Source organism: Dendrobates tinctorius, unplaced genomic scaffold, assembly GCF_039654945.1.
Source record: "Dendrobates tinctorius isolate UK_male_01 unplaced genomic scaffold, ASM3965494v1 ptg000192l, whole genome shotgun sequence".
Lineage (NCBI taxonomy): Eukaryota > Metazoa > Chordata > Amphibia > Anura > Dendrobatidae > Dendrobates > Dendrobates tinctorius.
This window is the reverse complement of record NW_027361859.1, coordinates 12256575-12276004: the sequence shown is the minus strand read 5'-3', so window position 1 is coordinate 12276004 and position 19430 is coordinate 12256575. Positions and strand designations below refer to the sequence as shown.

The 19430-nt window shown below is 43.5% G+C and overlaps 1 protein-coding gene across 1 annotated transcript in view; it reads right to left on the bottom strand.

The window, feature by feature from the left end:
- LOC141055967 (uncharacterized) overlaps nt 1-323 on the bottom strand; it is a 32717-nt gene extending 32394 nt beyond the window's left edge. Inside the window, exon 1 of the mRNA XM_073552658.1 lies at nt 270-323. Within this exon, the coding sequence (XP_073408759.1) occupies nt 270-323 (54 nt within the window). The remainder of the gene's footprint in view (nt 1-269) is intronic.
- Between the last annotated feature and the right edge of the window lie 19107 nt (nt 324-19430).

The following is a 19430-nucleotide window of genomic DNA, read 5'->3' as shown; positions in this document are numbered from 1 at the left end:
CCTTCCCGACATGCGCCGTACTAGTACTTCTCTTCGGGAGGTGCGCTTCCGCAAACAGCAGTACTAGTACGGCGCTTCAATTGCGTGGCCTCACGCTGAGCGCCGCGATGATTGGGTCCGGGTGTCAGTTGTATGTGACAGATGCATAGAGAAGTATCGTGCAGGGAATCAGTTCCCTGCGCACTTCTCTCAGTAGAACGCGATGCGTTCGAGTTGTCTTGAGGGTCTCCATGGAGACCCTTGGCACCAAGTTGGCCGCGGGGTCCTACCGGGTTCTGCAGGGAGGTAGCTTGTGAGCGTCTGCTCTCAGCAGGCACTGGCATGCCTTCTTCACTGCCTGTCAGATCACTAATCTGATACTAAGCAGTAAAAAGTGTCAGTTCAGCGATCTGACATTATATAGTGATGTCCCATAATGGGACAATGTAAAAAAAGTAAAGAAAAATATATTATAATGTGTAAAAATATATTTTTTTAATTCCTAAATAAAGAAAAAAATATTTTTCCAATAAATACATTTATTTATGTAAATATAAAAAATAAACAATAAAAGTACACATATTTGGTATCGCCGCGTCCGTAACGTCCCGCTCTATAAAACTATCCCACTAGTTAACCCCTTCAGTGAACACCATAAAAAAAATAAAAAACGAGGCAAAAAAACAACGCGTTATCATCATACCGGTGCAATAAAATGCAATAAAAAAACGGATGTAAATAAAAATGGTACCGCTGAAAACGTCATCTTGTCCCGCAAAAAACGAGCCGCCATGCAGCTCCATCAGCAGAAAAATAAAAAAGTTATAGCTCTCAGAATAAAGTGATGTAAAAATAATTATTTTTTCTATAAAATAGTTTTTATTGTGTAAAAGCTCTAAAACATGAAAAAAAATATAACTGTGGTAACGCTGTAATCGTACTGACCCGAAGAATAAAGCTGCCTTATCAACTTTACCACAAGCGGAATGGTGTAAAAAAACATAAACAAAAAGCAATTCATGAATTGCGGGTTTTTGTTCATTCTGTCCCCCGAAAATCGGAACAGAAAGCGCTCAAAAAATGTCATGTGCCTGAAAATGGTACCAATAAAAAGGTCAGCTCGTCCCACAAAAAACAAGATCTCACATGACTCTGTCAACCAAATAGGAAAAAATTATAGCTCTCAAAATGTGGTGATGCAAAAATTAGTTTTCGCATTAAAAGCGTCTTTAAGTGTGTGACAGCCAAACATAAAAACCCGATATAAATCTGGTATCGCTGCAATCGCACCGACCCGAAGAATAAAGTCGCCTAATCACTTAGACCGCACGAGGAACGGCGTCAAAAATAAATAAAACCAATTCTTCACATGCTGTGGATTTTATTTTCATTCTTAAGCCCAAAGATCGCAGTAAGGCTTGGCGTACATTTATCTTGTGCTCTGTGTTGAGCGTGCTTTTTTCCACGCGTTTTCCACGATTTTTGCTCTTTTTTTATGCGTTTTTTTCCGGAGCGTCCCCAGAAAATAGTTAGAAATGCGGATTTTTCCACGAAATTAATGAGCATGCTGCGTTTTTACCGCGATGCGTTTTTTTTTCGGAAAAAAATGCATCAATATGCACAAAAAGTGCGGAATTCATTAAAATGAATGGGATGCTTCTTGTAAGCGTTTAAGCGTTTTTGCCGGTAAAAATGCTTAAAAAACGCTTACGTGTGCACACACCCTTACATCGGGTTTCTGTGTAAATCTCTGAAATATGTGATTCAGACAGAACCCCCGGCGGAAGATTCCCCATAATGAGGCAGATGGAGGCACTGTGGATGCCATAGGACCTGTGATCCGGCGGTGTCCATATTTTTAGGATTGCATTAAAGGCCACAGTTTTGTGCACTTCCGAAAAGGACACCGCTGAACAGAGGCCAGACGGAGTCCAGAGTTACTGCTGCATCATGATAGTGAATGGATCTCTCGGGGGTTTCATCTGTCACGTCACTCTGAGATTTAGATGGAAATCCCAAAGTTAGTGGTCAAAGTAGAGCGGCGGATCAATGTGATCCCTAATGTTATGTAAAATGTTCCCAATAAAAGCTTCAACTCAATCCACAAAAAAGCAAGTCCCCACTCAGGTCCGTCATCTGTTAATCGAAATATAGATGGCTTGGACCTTATTGGTAGCACAAAGGCTGTGAAAAAGCGAAATGGCTTCATGCTCCCCAAAAGAAATCCAGCAAATTCTCTGCTACCAAATCCAAGTGCCCCCTCCACTTTGAGCTCCAGTATGCCTAAACTACATGTAGCGCCCACATGTTTAGAATTTCTGTAGTGATGACAGCCCACCTAATTTACGGGTGCGTGTCTCCAGAAGCACGAGCTGGGCATAATGCACTGGTCACTACAATGGCAATTTGCACTTTTCACTCTGCAACATCCACTGCTGCCTGTTTCTGGAGGAAACCCATGGAGTCAAAATTGTCACTACATCTGTAGATAAATTCCCAAAGGGTTATAATTTCCAAAATGTGGCCACTTGAGGGGGGTTTCCACTGTTTAGGCACATCATGGGCTCTCCATACGCTACATGGCATCCGCTAATTATTCCAGTAAATTTTACATTCAAAAAGTCATATGGCACTCCGTCCTTTCCAAGCCCTGCCGTGCGCCCAAACAATAGTATTCCTCCACATATGGGGTATCAGTGTACTCAGGAGAAACTGCACAACCAATTGTATGGATCAATTTCTCATGTTACCCTTATGAAAATAAAAATATGGAGCTAAAAGAAGATTTATTTTGGAAAAATGTGATTTTTTTTCATTTCCACAGCTCTACGTTATAAACTTCTGTGAAGCACCTGTGGGTTCAATGTGCTCAATACACATCTAGATAAGTTTCCTAAGGGGTCTACTTTCCAAATAGTGTCACTTGTGAGGGGTTTCCACTGTTTAGGCACATCAGGGGTCTCCAAACGCGACATGACATCCGCTAATTATTGCAGTAAATTTTACATTCAAAAAGTCAAATGGGGGGGCGTGTCCATGCAGGAGAGAGGAAGCTGAAAACAGAGGCTCCTGCTCTGGGCCACTTTGAGGCCATATAACAAGCAGCCGCTGCGCTGGAGAGAGACCCACATGTCACCTAAGAAGAGGGGAACACAGCCCACGCAGAACCCGGGCGGTGCATCAGCTCCTTCTGCTGATATAACACGCTTTCTCCGCAGTGCGGGAAAGCAGGCTCCTGGACTGACCCCGGCCAAGATGGCGACCGCAGGCAGCGTGGGGACCGGCCCTGGCGCGCACATGGGAGAGGGGACAGAGAGGCCAGTGGAGACTGTGTCGGAGCAACTGCAGGGAGCACAGAGGCCCGATCAAAATCTAAATGAGACGGCAGCAGGTACCAACCCTATCCCAAGCGCCACTCAGAGGGATGATACAGCACCTCTGCAGGGGGTTACAGCCTCCCAGATAGCTCCGGGTGTAAAGGAGAACGGAGGAAGCCGGAGAGAGCATGGAGGGAAGGAAGATAAGGCAGCACAGCAGGGAGGGGAATCCCCATCAAGAGAGGACATTGAAACTGAAACCCAGAGTGCAGGAACTAAGGACAGAGAGGGATCACCACAAGCTGAGTGGCATATACATAAGCCTGACAATTCTGGGCCCCCCTGTCCAGCGCCTTTGATCAATAACCAGCCACTAAATGCATATGCAAATTCTTGGATACCCCATGAGAGAGATGAGGGGTTTGAGGCACATACACTCCCCATGTTTATCAACGTTATGCAGCCTGCTGTTAGTATCCCTTTATCTGTAAGAAGAGATGCGCAAGCTCCCTCACAGAAATATATCCATACCCAACAAGTTCACTCTGGTACAGCAGATAGGGGTGGGCAACCTGAAGGAGTATGGGATGACTTCAAGGCCCGTATTGCCGCTATCCCTTCAAGGGAAGAATTTGAAAGTTTTATTAGTCGGCTGGAAGCCTCCTTTAAAGGTGAGACGGCGGCTATCAGAATAGAGGTCCGCCACCTTAATGACAGGGTTACTGAATCTGAATCTGTGACTGACAACATTTCAAGGCGTATAACCGCAGTGGAAAAGCATGTTGCAGACCAGGCGTCTCATGTTGAACTTGCACTAGATCTCATGGAGGATTTGGAGAATAGAGATCGCAGAAATAACTTAAGAATCAGGGGGTTACCAGAGTCAATTCGGTCAGGAGACCTGGATACGACATTAAGGGGCTTTTTGAACTCCATCCGTAATATGGAAGATGATGCTCCTCTTGAGTTTGACCGAGCGAGGGAGCGAGACCGCGGGATGTTATATGTCAGATCCACCATTATAAGGCAAAAGACGAAATCTTCCCATACAAATATTGGCAGACCTTTCTCGACGCACACTCCTGAAACGAAGAGCCCTAAGACCTGTCCTCGATACCCTGCGAGCTCACGAACTCTCCTACTCCTGAGGGTACCCCTTTCGTCTGCAGGTGAAGAAGGAGGGCCGACTCTTTGTGCTGTCTCATCCCAGAGACATCCCTGACTTTCTTGGCCAACTGGGCATCTCGTCTTCGGGGATCACCATCTCGGACTGGCCAAGCACTCCAGGAGGCCCTGAGGGAGGATTGCCACCACGGGACCCGAACCGATAGAGGAGACAAAGAAGGGGGCCCCCCCGGAGACGTGACCCAGAGAGATATGCTAAGGGGTCGTCCGGAGATGGATGAATAATTTATTATATGCTTTAGAGGGGTCTCTTCCTGTTCTCACAAGGTTTTATATGTGGGATATTGATATTGAAATTGGTTAATACTGTTTCAGAAAATCTTTCCCTTCTTTTTGGAATATCTTGCTGGAATTAATCACAAAGTTGTGTTGTGTTTCTCACTATATATGCTAAGCGGTTATATATGCTGTGCTTACATCTAATGATATAGGATGGTACTAGTTACCAATATTCTAATTATAGAATCACAGTTGTTATATGTTAATAATTAGCAGGCCTCGGGGTCTGGGGTGGCTCTCTGTCGTTTGGAAAGGATACACTCCACTGGGGCATCCGCACGCTGCAGGCAGGTGTGGAAATTAACATAGCCCACCTAAACTTAGAACTGCTTGAGTTCTAATTATTTTGGTTGCATCGGTACAATACATATTTCTACTTTTGCAACCTCTTTCCTCTAATATCTTTGCTCTCTCTTTGACTTCCTCTCTTTATCTTACTAATCTCTTTTCTCTTTACCCTTCTTTCCCACCCCTACCTACCCCATCCGCACCACAGCACCATTGAAAGTATACAGCTTTACAAGAGTGACCTGAGAACCGTCTAATACTCAACTGTATAACAATGAGCTCATTAACAATTTGTACCATGAATGTAAAAGGGTTTAATTTACCCCAAAAGAGATCTCAAATCCTATATGGATTACATAAACAAAGGGCCCACATAGCCTTAATTCAGGAGACACATTTCAAAATGGGCTCAGTTCCTACTTTGGTGAATAGATATTATCCAACATGGATTCACAGCACCAACCCCGACTCTAGATCAAAAGGGGTATCTATAGGGATCCACAAGAACTTATCTCATGTAACCTTGGATTCCAAGGTCGACCCAGGTGGTAGATACATTTTTTTGAAAGTAAAAATTGGGGCCACAGTCTTAACAATTGTTAATTGGTATCTCCCAAATAGAAACCAGTCTGCCGTTTGCCGATCTCTCCTGCTTCAACTTGCCGATTTTGCAGAAGGAACGGTCATTATAGGTGGTGACTTTAACTTTGTCCTGGACCCCTCTGTGGATTCCTCCTCTGGAAAAGGTACTGTCTCATGTAAAAAATTGAGCTCGGTTGGGAAACTCCTCCACACTCTCCAGCTCGGGGACGTATGGCGTATATTGCATCCACAGGATAGGGACTACACGTATTTTTCTTCGGTTCATAACTCCTATAGTCGAATTGACTTTTTTTTAGTCAGTCATACGGCATTGGAATGGAGTCCCAGCACTAAAATTGGCGACATTTTCCTGTCGGACCATGCTCCCGTATTTCTATCTCTAGAGGTACCGGATCTGGCACGCAGAACATGGTCATGGAGGCTTAATGACCAGTTGTTAAGGGATAACTTCTGTCTCATGGAATTAAAGAAGGATATTGACGATTTTGTGCATACCCACTCAGGCGACACTACACCACAACCAGTTAAATGGGAGGCGTTAAAATGTATATTAAGAGGCACCCTGATAAAGCATGGGTCTCGTCTTAAAAAAGATAGGACAGAACAAATACGGGATCTATATACCCAGATCCATAAATTAGAGACGACACATAAACAAACGCTGTCACAGGTGGTTAAAACGGACCTTGTACAGAAACGAATAGAGCTCAAAAAACTGCTGGACCAAAAATATGCACAACAATTAGAGAAATCTAAGAATTATTTTTATAAATTCGCCAACAAATGTGGACGCCCCCTTGCTCGCATGCTCCACCCCAGAACAAACTGTACCCATATCCCTAAAATTAGAAAGGGTCAGATGACTCATAAGCCCTCCGAGATACTTGAAGTATTTAGGAATTATTACCATAACCTGTACAATATTAAAGGCAAATTTGTAGACATGAAACCAGATGAATTGATTAAGAAAGTTAGGGATTATGTATGGTCCACTGCACTTCCTACTCTATCAGAAGATATGATTATGACCTTAGAGGCGGACTTCACTGAGGAGGAACTAGTGGAAGCTATTAAAACAACGCCACTCTCAAAGTGTCCGGGACCAGATAGCTTTACACCAGCTTTTTATAAAACCCTACGGGAGGTACTAACGCCTCACATGCTTAGCACGTTCAATTCTATAGAGGAAGGTGTGGACTTGACACCCCAGTCCCTAGAAGCTCACATTAGCATAATTCCCAAGCCGGGAAAAGATCCAACCATGGCCCCCAATTATCGACCTATTTCCTTATTGAACGTGGACGTGAAGATTTACTCAAAAGTTTTAGCGAACCGGTTGTCGCAGTTCCATCCTTCTATCATCAATCTTGATCAAGTGGGTTTTGTTAAAAATAGAGAGACAATACAATCAAAACATTACTTCTGATGCATAAAGCCAAAACAGGAAATTACCGGTCTGCCTGTTGTCAGTCGATGCTGAAAAGGCATTTGACAGAGTTCATTGGGGCTTTATGAGGGAGGCGCTGCGGCAGATCGGAATGGATCCGCGATTCATGTCTAAAGTCTTTACTTTGTATTCAAAACCTTCTGCAAGAGTCAGGGTCAATGGGGTGTTATCAGACTCCTTCAGTATTGGTAACGGGACAAGGCAGGGGTGTCCACTATCCCCGCTCTTATATGTCATCGTAATGGAGCATCTAGCAGTGGCCATACGGAATAACAGTGATATACATGGTATTCAAATAGGCAAAACGCAACATAAAACGGCACTATTTGCTGATGACTTATTAATGTATGTGTCCAGACCCCACACTTCCTTTCCAAGTATTTTGAGGGAATTTGAGAAATATGGTGCCTTAAGCAATTTTAAAGTTAATTATTCAAAGTCAGAGGCCATAAACATATCTCTCTCCTCAGGAGAGGTACACCAGCTTAAAGCTAACTTCCCTTTTCAGTGGAAGGAGGATTTCATTAAATATCTAAAAAATATTCAGGATTGAGAGTCCTCAGTAGTTGATACCTTTTAATGGCTAACTGAAAAGATGGTAATACATTGCAAGCTTTCGAGACTACTCAGGTCTCTTCATCAGGCTAGACTAATACAAAATCTGAAGTCACATATTTATGCACAATACAGCCTAGAAAAAATGCAATAGATAAGACAAGTGACGTGAAGCAGAACTATCAATATGGGAGAGGGAGAAACATAAATATAAACATTGGACCAGTTCATAGATAAGGAGTCTGGATGTTTTATGGTCCTCTGATTGGGGTCTAGTTCTGTGTTGCCCCGCAAGGTTTTAAAAGGAAATTCGTTAATTGATGTAAAAAGACATAAATCCATGCGACACATTCATTCCAGCACTGAGAGTGTCAAAGTTCGTCATAAATTTGTACTCCCAAACTCGTCTCTCTCTCTGAGATGTGAAGTTACCTTTCAATACCAGTAATTTCATATCCATGCTGCTGTGATCAGGGATACAGAAATGTTTTGCCACAGGTAGATCCATTCTTTTTTCTCTTATAGTGTGACGATGAGCATTCATCCTTGTTCTAAGCTTTTGCCCTGTCTCCCCCACATACAGACCCCCAGTTGGACATTTAGTACAAATAATTAAGTACACCACATTAGATGTAATGCAGGTGAAAGTACCTGGGATCTTGTAGTCCTGATGTGAGTTGGGGATCTTTATCTTGTCCGTGGTCATTATAAATGGACAGGTTTTACATTTTTTCTGGTTGCAAGGAAAGGTTCCTGCAGCTGTTGGAGAGGACAGGGAGCTTCTGACAATGATGCTTCTTAAATTTGGGGACTGCCTAAAACACAGTAGTGGGGGGTCTGGAAAAATGGATTTTAATCGGGCATCTTTTTGTAGTAAAGGTTGTAATTTCCGTGCAGCTCCCCTTAGCACCTCCAGATTTGGGTTGTAGGTGACTACTAGAGGCACTCGGTTATTTTCTTCTTTAGCTTTGTAATGTAGCAGGTGATTCCTTGACAATCTGGTGGCTCTTGTAATTTGGTTTTCAATTGTTCTTGGATGGTAACCCTGATTCAAAAAGGTCTTTTTGAGGCGACCAAGGTGTTTGTCTCTATCCATGGGGTTGGAACATATACGATTGTATCTGATGGCTTGGCTATAGATAATAGAGTTCTTTATGTGTTTTGGATGGAAACTGTCCCATTTAAGGTATGTTGGACTGTCGATTGGCTTCTGATACAGGGATGTCTCTATTTCATTGTTTTTTAGCTTAATGATGGTGTCCAAAAAATTAATCTCGGTACTGGAGTAGTTGAGTGTTAAATTGATGGTGGGATGAAATTGATTAAACTGTTCGTGGAACGTCTTTAGCTGTTGCTCAGACTCCGTCCAGATGATTAAAATATCATCAATGAAGCGGTAGTAGGCCAGGGGCCTGATGGGGCATGAGGACAAAAAATCGCTTTCAAGCTTGGCCATGAAAAGATTTGCATACTGTGGAGCCATTTTACTTCCCATAGCTGTGCCAGTCTCCTGTAGATAGATCCTGTTGTCAAATTCAAAGTAATTGTGGGTGAGGATGAATTTTATAAGTTTCACCACAGCATCAGCATCAGTCCCTGTGTTTTCCATGAAGAATTTGCAGGCATGCAATTCTTCATGGAAAACACAGGGACTGATGCTGATGCTGTGGTGAAACTTATAAAATTCATCCTCACCCACAATTACTTTGAATTTGACAACAGGATCTATCTACAGGAGACTGGCACAGCTATGGGAAGTAAAATGGCTCCACAGTATGCAAATCTTTTCATGGCCAAGCTTGAAAGCGATTTTTTGTCCTCATGCCCCATCAGGCCCCTGGCCTACTACCGCTTCATTGATGATATTTTAATCATCTGGACGGAGTCTGAGCAACAGCTAAAGACGTTCCACGAACAGTTTAATCAATTTCATCCCACCATCAATTTAACACTCAACTACTCCAGTACCGAGATTAATTTTTTGGACACCATCATTAAGCTAAAAAACAATGAAATAGAGACATCCCTGTATCAGAAGCCAATCGACAGTCCAACATACCTTAAATGGGACAGTTTCCATCCAAAACACATAAAGAACTCTATTATCTATAGCCAAGCCATCAGATACAATCGTATATGTTCCAACCCCATGGATAGAGACAAACACCTTGGTCGCCTCAAAAAGACCTTTTTGAATCAGGGTTACCATCCAAGAACAATTGAAAACCAAATTACAAGAGCCACCAGATTGTCAAGGAATCACCTGCTACATTACAAAGCTAAAGAAGAAAATAACCGAGTGCCTCTAGTAGTCACCTACAACCCAAATCTGGAGGTGCTAAGGGGAGCTGCACGGAAATTACAACCTTTACTACAAAAAGATGCCCGATTAAAATCCATTTTTCCAGACCCCCCACTACTGTGTTTTAGGCAGCCCCCAAATTTAAGAAGCATCATTGTCAGAAGCTCCCTGTCCTCTCCAACAGCTGCAGGAACCTTTCCTTGCAACCAGAAAAAATGTAAAACCTGTCCATTTATAATGACCACGGACAAGATAAAGATCCCCAACTCACATCAGGACTACAAGATCCCAGGTACTTTCACCTGCATTACATCTAATGTGGTGTACTTAATTATTTGTACTAAATGTCCAACTGGGGGTCTGTATGTGGGGGAGACAGGGCAAAAGCTTAGAACAAGGATGAATGCTCATCGTCACACTATAAGAGAAAAAAGAATGGATCTACCTGTGGCAAAACATTTCTGTATCCCTGATCACAGCAGCATGGATATGAAATTACTGGTATTGAAAGGTAACTTCACATCTCAGAGAGAGAGACGAGTTTGGGAGTACAAATTTATGACGAACTTTGACACTCTCAGTGCTGGAATGAATGTGTCGCATGGATTTATGTCTTTTTACATCAATTAACGAATTTCCTTTTAAAACCTTGCGGGGCAACACAGAACTAGACCCCAATCAGAGGACCATAAAACATCCAGACTCCTTATCTATGAACTGGTCCAATGTTTATATTTATGTTTCTCCCTCTCCCATATTGATAGTTCTGCTTCACGTCACTTGTCTTATCTATTGCATTTTTTCTAGGCTGTATTGTGCATAAATATGTGACTTCAGATTTTGTATTAGTCTAGCCTGATGAAGAGACCTGAGTAGTCTCGAAAGCTTGCAATGTATTACCATCTTTTCAGTTAGCCATTAAAAGGTATCAACTACTGAGGACTCTCAATCCTGAATATTTTTCTATCCACTGGCTAACACGGTACAAAGATATACATCTTTCCTGTATTAAATATCTAGAGATTTGTATCCCAACTGATTTGGCGAAGCTTAGCTCCTACAACTACTTTGCGCTACTTTCACAGGTGGAGGAGCAGTTGGCTTCCTATAAGTCATTAAAATTGTCATGGTGGGGGAGAATCAATGTAGTACGTATGGATATCCTTCCACGGTTCCTATACGTATTCCAAACAGCCCCTGTCCATCTTCCTGGGAGCTTCTTTACAAAACTTAACGGAGTTATAACTAGGTTTGTGTGGGGTGGACTGAGACCAAGAATAAAATTGAAGATTTTGATGGCACCAAGGGGAAATGGAGGTGCGGGTTTGCCTGATTTTAAGACCTACTTCCGGGAAACAGCGTTTGTCCGACTGCTTGATTGGCAGTTCAGATCAAATGTTAAAAAGTGGGTGGGGGTCGAGCAGGAGGGTTTGGAGATACCTTTACATCACCTTCCCTTGATTGATCCAATAACTACTGGAAAGTTGGGACCAAAAGCGGAGATCACTTTAGCTACCTTAAGGACTTGGCATACATTCAGACGCACTTACATACCTGAGGGCACTCTTAGCCCATTAGCGCCTCTTTTTTGTAATCCTGACTTTCCACCAGGCATGAACAGGCGGGCGTTCCTGGGCTGGACGAGTGTGGAGGGGATCCGATTGGGACAGATACTATCAGACGGGAATATCCCTACCCTTACCGAGCTTCGACAGAGGGCGCCTTTCTTACAGGTGAATTGGCTTGAGTTTGCACAACTTAGATCGTTTCTTTCATCGGCAACTTATCCATGCAGAGTTCGCTCTACTCCTTGCTCGCTTGAAAGGTTGTTCCTTGCTAGCTCGCTGCCGGCACACGCAATATCCGTTCTCTATCAGAATGTGATTTTGGAAACAAAAAAGGGAAAATTTTCTTACCAACTAGCTTGGGAGAGAGAGTTGGGTAGAGAATATACAGAGGAGGAATGGAAGGGGAGCTTCTTTTGTAGTCACTTCATGTCATCCCCATGTGTAGCGCAGAAAAGAAATTATAAAGTCCTAACAAGGTGGTATTATTGTCCAAGCCAGCTTAGCAAAATTTCCTCATCATATTCTGATAAGTGTTGGCGCTGCGACGCAGAGACAGGAACCATGCTACATATCTGGTGGGATTGCGGGAAGATACGCGGTTTCTGCGATAAAGTATTCAGAAATTATACGTTGATTACAGGTATAACTATTGTAGGGTCCCCTGAAGTGGTGCTACTGTCTATGCTCCCAGGTTCTCCGAACCACATTAAAAAAGACATCTTAAGGTTTTGCATAGTCGCGGCTCGTGCAATTATCCCGAGGCTCTGGAAAACGACAGAACAACCATCTATACGAGATTGGTATGAGGAACTATCTATGATCTTTCGTATGGAAGAGCTGGCAGCTGAATGCTTTAACACACAAGATAAATTCAATGTGACTTGGTGTGAATGGATTGTATTCCGTAATTCCCCTATGTTGTGAGTTCATTTTCCCCTTCACTACTGAGGCCCGATGAACTCCCTCTTCTGGTAAAGAAAGGTAGTGAGCCTGATTATCAAACACCTGAGCCTAATGATGATGACTGGCTGAGTGGAGTTACTGACTGGATATAAGGCCGCCGACGCCCTTCTGCCCTGCGGGTGATTTCTCTGTGGGATCCTTGGAGACCAGTCTGAATTCCTGCTCTTCTAAAGCTAAGTTTTCTGCTCGGCTTTTTGCATTTGTGCTTTGACTTTGTTTTGCTTTGTTTTTCTGGATTTCTGCCATTCCCTGCTGCTGAAAATACCTGAGTGCTGATTTAGTTTTTGAAGCCTAGCTGCTTCAGGGTCTTTTTCCATATCAGCTTGTTGGCTTATGTTTTTGATAGGGTTTTGGCAAATTGCAGACAGCAACCTTCCTTTCCTGTTCTGTTTAGTTAGCTTGGGCCCCATCGTTTGCTCAGCCTATATTTCTATCTGTGTGAGTGTTTTTTCATCTTGCTTCACCGTCATTATATGTTGGGGGCTGCCTTTTACTTTGGGGTCTGCTCTGGGGCAGTTTAGATTTCCTTTTCTGTCTTTAGGCTATTTAGCTCTCCGGCTGTGATCGAGGGGTCTAGGGCACCGTAGGAACCCCCCACGGCTCCTGCTAGTTGTGTTGATAGGTTCAGGGGTCTGCAATCTGATAGTTGCCAACTTCTCTGGTTTTCTGGACGTAGCTTCTATTTTTGTGTCTGCCTCCTACGGTGACTCAATCATAACAGAATCACCCGCCTTACCGCAGATCCTAGGGTACTCAATAGCAGGAAAATAATAAAAAGTGTGTATATTTTTTCCTCTATATCTCTGAGGCCGTAGGGGGAATTTTTTTTTCTCTCTCAATGGAGATAAAGCAATTGTCTGATCGTGTGGAGCAGCTCGCTGCAGAAGTGCGGGGAATTTCCGCCTACCTTGCTCAGTCACATGCTGCTGAACCAAAGATTCCTACACCTGATGTATTTTTTGGGGATCGGTCTAAATTTTTGAATTTCAAAAATAATTGTAAATTATTTTTTGCCTTGAAGCCTAACTCGTCAGGGAGCTCCGCGCAGCAGGTTAAAATTGTCATCTCTTTGCTGCGTGGCGATCCCCAGGATTGGGCGTTTTCTTTGAAACCAAATGATCCTATTCTGACTAATGTGAACGCATTTTTTCAAGCCTTGGGGTTGTTGTATGACGAACCTAATGCCATTGATCAGGCTGAAAAGACCCTGCTGGCATTGAACCAGGGTCGAGATTCTGCAGAATTGTACTATCAAAAATTCCGAAAATGGGCAGTACTTACTACCTGGAATGATAATGCCTTGGCTGCTCTCTTTCGGAAGGGGTTGTCAGAAGCCGTAAAAGATACTATGGTGGGATTTCCTGTTCCCTCTGGTCTTGACGATTCTATGTCATTATATATTCAGGTTGATCGGCGCTTGCGCGAACGCAAAACTGCACGAGAGGTGTTGCCACCTGTTGAACAAATGTCTGAACCTATGCAATGTGATAGAGTTTTGTCCAGAGAGCAGCGTCAGGAGTTCAGAAGGCGTAATAAGTTGTGTTTTTTCTGTGGAGATGCCTTGCATATTATTTCTGTCTGTCCTAAACGAGAGAAACGCTTTGCACACACGTTTTCTGTTGGTGGTGTTCAACCTAAGTTTCTTCTGGCTATTACTCTGATCTACTCCCTGTCCACATTTTCCGCCAAGGCTTTTGTGGATTCGGGAGCAGCCCTAAACCTAATGGACTTGGATTTTGCTAAACGTTGTGGATTTCCGATGACACCTCTGCAGACGCCTATCCCTTTGAGGGGGATTGATGCTACTCCGTTGGCTAAAAATAAACCTCAGTTTTGGACCCAGGTGGTAATGCGGGTCGCCCCAGACCATCAAGAAAATTGCAGATTTTTGGTGTTGCATAATCTGCATGATACTATTGTTCTGGGGTTTCCCTGGTTACAAATTCATAATCCAGTTTTGGATTGGAAATCTGTGTCTGTGGTGAGTTGGGGTTGTCGGTGTGCCTTTAGTGAGGCTCCGGTGTTTTCCACCTCTCCTCAGTCGCATGATGTTCCTGATTATTTTATGATGTATTTAGTGAGAATGAGTCTGCGTCTCTGCCTCCTCATAGGAGTTATGACTGTGCAATTGAACTGAGCCCGGGGTGTAAATTTCCCAAGGGTCGGCTCTTCAATTTATCTGTACCTGAGCACGAGGCTATGCGATCCTATATTAAGGAGGCGTTGGAGAATTCCTGCTCTTCTAAAGCTAAGTTTTCTGCTCGGCTTTTTGCATTTGTGCTTTGACTTTGTTTTGCTTTGTTTTTCTGGATTTCTGCCATTCCCTGCTGGGGTGAGCTGAATTCCTTTAGCTCTGTCTTCTGAAAATACCTGAGTGCTGATTTAGTTTTTGAAGCCTAGCTGCTTCAGGGTCTTTTTCCATATCAGCTTGTTGGCTTATGTTTTTGATAGGGTTTTGGCAGATTGCAGACAGCAACCTTCCTTTCCTGTTCTGTTTAGTTAGCTTGGGCCCCATCGTTTGCTCAGCCTATCTTTCTATCTGTGTGTTTTTTCATCTTGCTTCACCGTCATATGTTGGGGGCTGCCTTTTACTTTGGGGTCTGCTCTGGGGCAGTTTAGATTTCCTTTTCTGTCTTTAGGCTATTTAGCTCTCCGGCTGTGATCGAGGGGGTCTAGGGCACCGTAGGAACCCCCCACGGCTACTGCTAGTTGTGTTGATAGGTTCAGGGGTCTGCAATCTGATCGTTGCCAACTTCTCTGGTTTTCTGGACGTAGCTTCTATTTTTGTGTCTGCCTTCTACGGTGACTCAATCATAACACCCTAACTTCCAGAGGTTGTTCATTTGAAGCCACACAGGTTAAAAGGTGGTGTGGGATTTCCCCTTGCCCCGATCCCATCCCCACCCCCCATCTACTCTCTCTTTTCGTCCCCCCTTTCTCTTCCCCCTTCCCTTATTCCTCCAATCTTCTCTTTTCTCCTTCTTTCTTCAATTCTAACTTTTCTTATACCAACCTTTTTTCTTCTTTTTCTTTCCTTTCTTATATATATTGTTTCTATACTATCAAATATAGGTAAGATAGGTATTTCTGGACCCGCTCGTCTAGATTACACGAGAAGTTCAATACTTAATCTATTCTATAAGCTTACTAATAGCAAATATACTAGATATGCTTATCCATTTATGTGGTTCACAAAAACAAATATATGGATACTAGTATTAATATTAATAGAAACACAGAAGGGTCATGTCAATATGAAAAAGAGGATCTTGAAGTGGTACGATGTAATGTAATGCTTCTTCTTTATACTTTTACTAGTTGTATATCATATTTCTTTAAATATGAACATTTAATGTTTGGCTTGTCTATACCCTTAAAGGTACTTATTGTATATGATTATTGTACCTTCTGTAATTTAAAATACAAAACTCAATAAATAAGAGATTTAACAAAAAAGTCAAATGGGGCGCCTTTCCTTCCAAGCCGTGCCGTGCGCCCGCATCGGACCGCCCCCCCGGGTGAGTATAATAAAACTTATTTTTCTTATCTTGCAGGTCGAACCGGGGGCTTATCTACCGCATTATAGAATGCTATAAATAAGCCCAGAAAGACAGTGGCCGCATCTTATATAGGCCAAAACGAGGTGACAGGTTCCCTTTAAGGAAGTTAAAGATGAAATGATCTCTAAAAGGCCTAAAGTTAAAGATGACACATTTGCTTTGTATTTTAGGTTAAAAAAATATATATATTGGCATTTTTTTACATTTTAAAAAGTACAAAAAGGAAAATGGGGTGATTTAAAGGTTTGGGTACTCATGGGGATTTGTGTGCTCAGACAACTTAGACCAAGGTCTCAGCACTTAAGTAGCCCATTAAGGTTATGGCTTGCTCACTATCATCGTCAGGAAAGGCCGGGTGATGCACATTTCCCAGCTTTCTAAAAACCCAGCCTCCTCTAATCTTGTCTGCTGCTTTTGGCACATGGGGTCTTCTTTTCCAAAGATTTTATTCTTTTAAACAATGGGGAGAGGGGAAGACAGGGGAAAAAGGGAGGGTGGGGAGGGATGGGAAGACATGGGGTCTTCTAAGCAGCTGCCTAGCACTCTGAAAATGGTGGAGGCTCACAAAGCAGAAGAAGGCTATAAGAAGGTAGCAAAGAGTTTGCTTCCAAGTTGCAGTTTCCTCAGTTTGAAAATTAATTAAGAAATGGCAATTATCAGGAACAGTGGAGGTCAAGATGAAGTCTGGAAGACTAAGCAATATATTTCCTGTATTAATGCATCAGTAATGGGGAATCTCCAGCACCTACCTCCACCCGCAGAGCCGCACTCCACATATATGGCTGCTCTGTGCGCACAGGACCTGTGATGAGGTCACAGGAGGGGAGGAGTCAGGGGTCACATGCTCAGGGGCCTCAGTGTATGCAGGACTCTGCTGTGCTGGTTGTCATGGTGCTGGATGAGGGGAAGTTTATGTGTAGGGTCAGGAGGGGTTTTCAGGGGGATGTAGCAGAGCTGTGTGTGTACAAGGTGTACGGAGCGGAGCCGTGTGTGTACGAGGTGTACAGAGCAGAGCCGTGTGTGTACGAGGTGTACGGAGCAGAGCCGTGTGTGTACGAGGTGTGCGGAGCGGAGCCGTGTGTGTGCGAGGTGTGCGGAGAGGAGCCGTGTGTGTACGAGGTGTGCGGAGCGGAGCCGTGTGTGTACGAGGTGTACGGAGAGGAGCCGTGTGTGTACGAGGTGTACGGAGCAGAGCTGTGTGTACGAGGTGTACGGAGCGGAGCCGTGTGTGTATGAGGTGTACGGAGCGGAGCCGCGTGTGTACGAGGTGTACGGAGTGGAGCTGTGTGTGAGGTGTATGGAGCGGAGCCACTTGTGTATGAGGTGTACGAAGCGGAGCCATTTGTGTGCGAGGTGTACGGAGCAGAGCCGTGTGTGTATGAGGTGTATGGAGCATAGCCGTGTGTGTATGAGGTGTATGGAGCAGAGCCTTGTGTGTACGCGGTGAACAGGGGGCAGCTGCATGTGTAGGGGGTGTACAGAGTGGATCCACATGTGTACAAGGTGTACGGAGCAGAGCCGCGGGTGTACGAGGTGTACGGAGAGGAGCCGTGTGTGTACGAGGTGTACGGAGCAGAGCCGTGTGTGTACGAGGTGTACGGAGCAGAGCTGTGTGTACGAGGTGTACGGAGCGGAGCCGTGTGTGTACGAGGTGTACGGAGTGGAGCTGTGTGTGAGGTGTATGGAGCGGAGCCATTTGTGTATGAGGTGTATGGAGCGGAGCCATTTGTGTGCGAGGTGTACGGAGCAGAGCCGTGTGTGTATGAGGTGTATGGAGCAGAGCCTTGTGTGTACGCGGTGAACAGGGGGCAGCTGCATGTGTAGGGCGTGTACAGAGTGGATCCACATGTGTACAAGGTGTACGGAGCGGAGCCGCGTGTGTACGAGGTGTATGGAGCACAGCCCTGTGTGTACAATGTGTACAGAGCGGAGCCGTGTGTGTATGGTGCGGAGCTTTGTTCCACCATGTTTTGGTTTGTTTAATAAATGGACGATTTATAAAACAATGATTGGATCCATCTGAATATTCCATGTATTGTTCTCCAATATTTCCTCTCTATAATTCCCATGTTGTGTCTTTTTCTTTCTTCTCAATATTATTCTGTGCTCCACATGGGGCGTCTTGCTAAAGACCATGGATTACAAGGTCCAGGAACAATCTTGGCTTGGAAAAGTAAATCTGGTTTTCAATAATAATAACCCACGTCAGTAAATGCACTACCGCACTCTTCTTCATCTCATCGAAGTTCCCTTCTCGATTCCAGTGGGTCAATTTTTGCGCCTTAAACGATTAAACTCAACTGAGGTGGATTTTGAAACACAAGCTAAAGATCTTAAAACCAGACTCTCTTATTGAGGCTCTAGCCATAGATGCATAAAGAGAACATAGCATAGAGCTAAGAATACATCTAGATAGCAAAAACTATCTACCCCTCTTATATCATCACCATCAAATGTAATACGCTTTATTACAAATCATCATTCATAATCATCCATGATGAGACAATGCCTAGAACGATCGTGGCCTATATAATTAGCTTCGACTTTATCACAATATTTACTAAAACCCCTAGTATTACTTATCGTCAGTCAAAAAGTATTCGGGACCACCTGGTCAGCAGCAGTCAGTATACAAACGAAATGGCCATTTTTTGGGCAACGCTCGTCCTCCTCTTGGTTGCACACCAAGTGGTAAATGTGTCCAAATATTGAAAGAACTGATGTAATCTCTGACTCAACTGGACAACAAAAACTTTTGATGGTCATTTGGAAAACATATATCATGGTCACTGGAAAACATGTATTTGGAAGTCGCCTTGCTACACTTGTAAGGAGAGCTTTAAACTAGAACAACATGGGAAGGGAAGCAAAAGACCAGAAAAAGCCATACACCTGACAAATGCTATTGAGAACTCTGCTATTAGAAGTGGAAAGGAAGAACAAAGACGAAAGAATCTAATTAATAAAAATATTGGAGAAAGAGAAACCAATCACAAACTAAAATGTTTCTATACTAATGCACAAAGCATGGGCAACAAACAAGGAGAATTGGAACTACTAACACAGGAAAAGAAATATGATGTCATTGGAATCACTGAAACTTGGTGGGACAATACACATGATTGGAATACAAGACTAGAAGGATACAACTTATTTGCAAGAAACAGACTTGATAAACGAGGAGGGGGTGTCGCTTTGTATGTTAGAAACGCGTATATCTGCACAGAGATTGAAGCTTCAGAGACTGGGAGTTCTGTGGAAACTGTTTGGGTAAGAATACAAGGACAGAACAATGGAAAGGACACCATTGTAGGCATTTACTACAGGCCGCCTGTGCAAGCTGAAGCTATGGATGAACTCTTTATGCATCAAATGGCCAAGTTC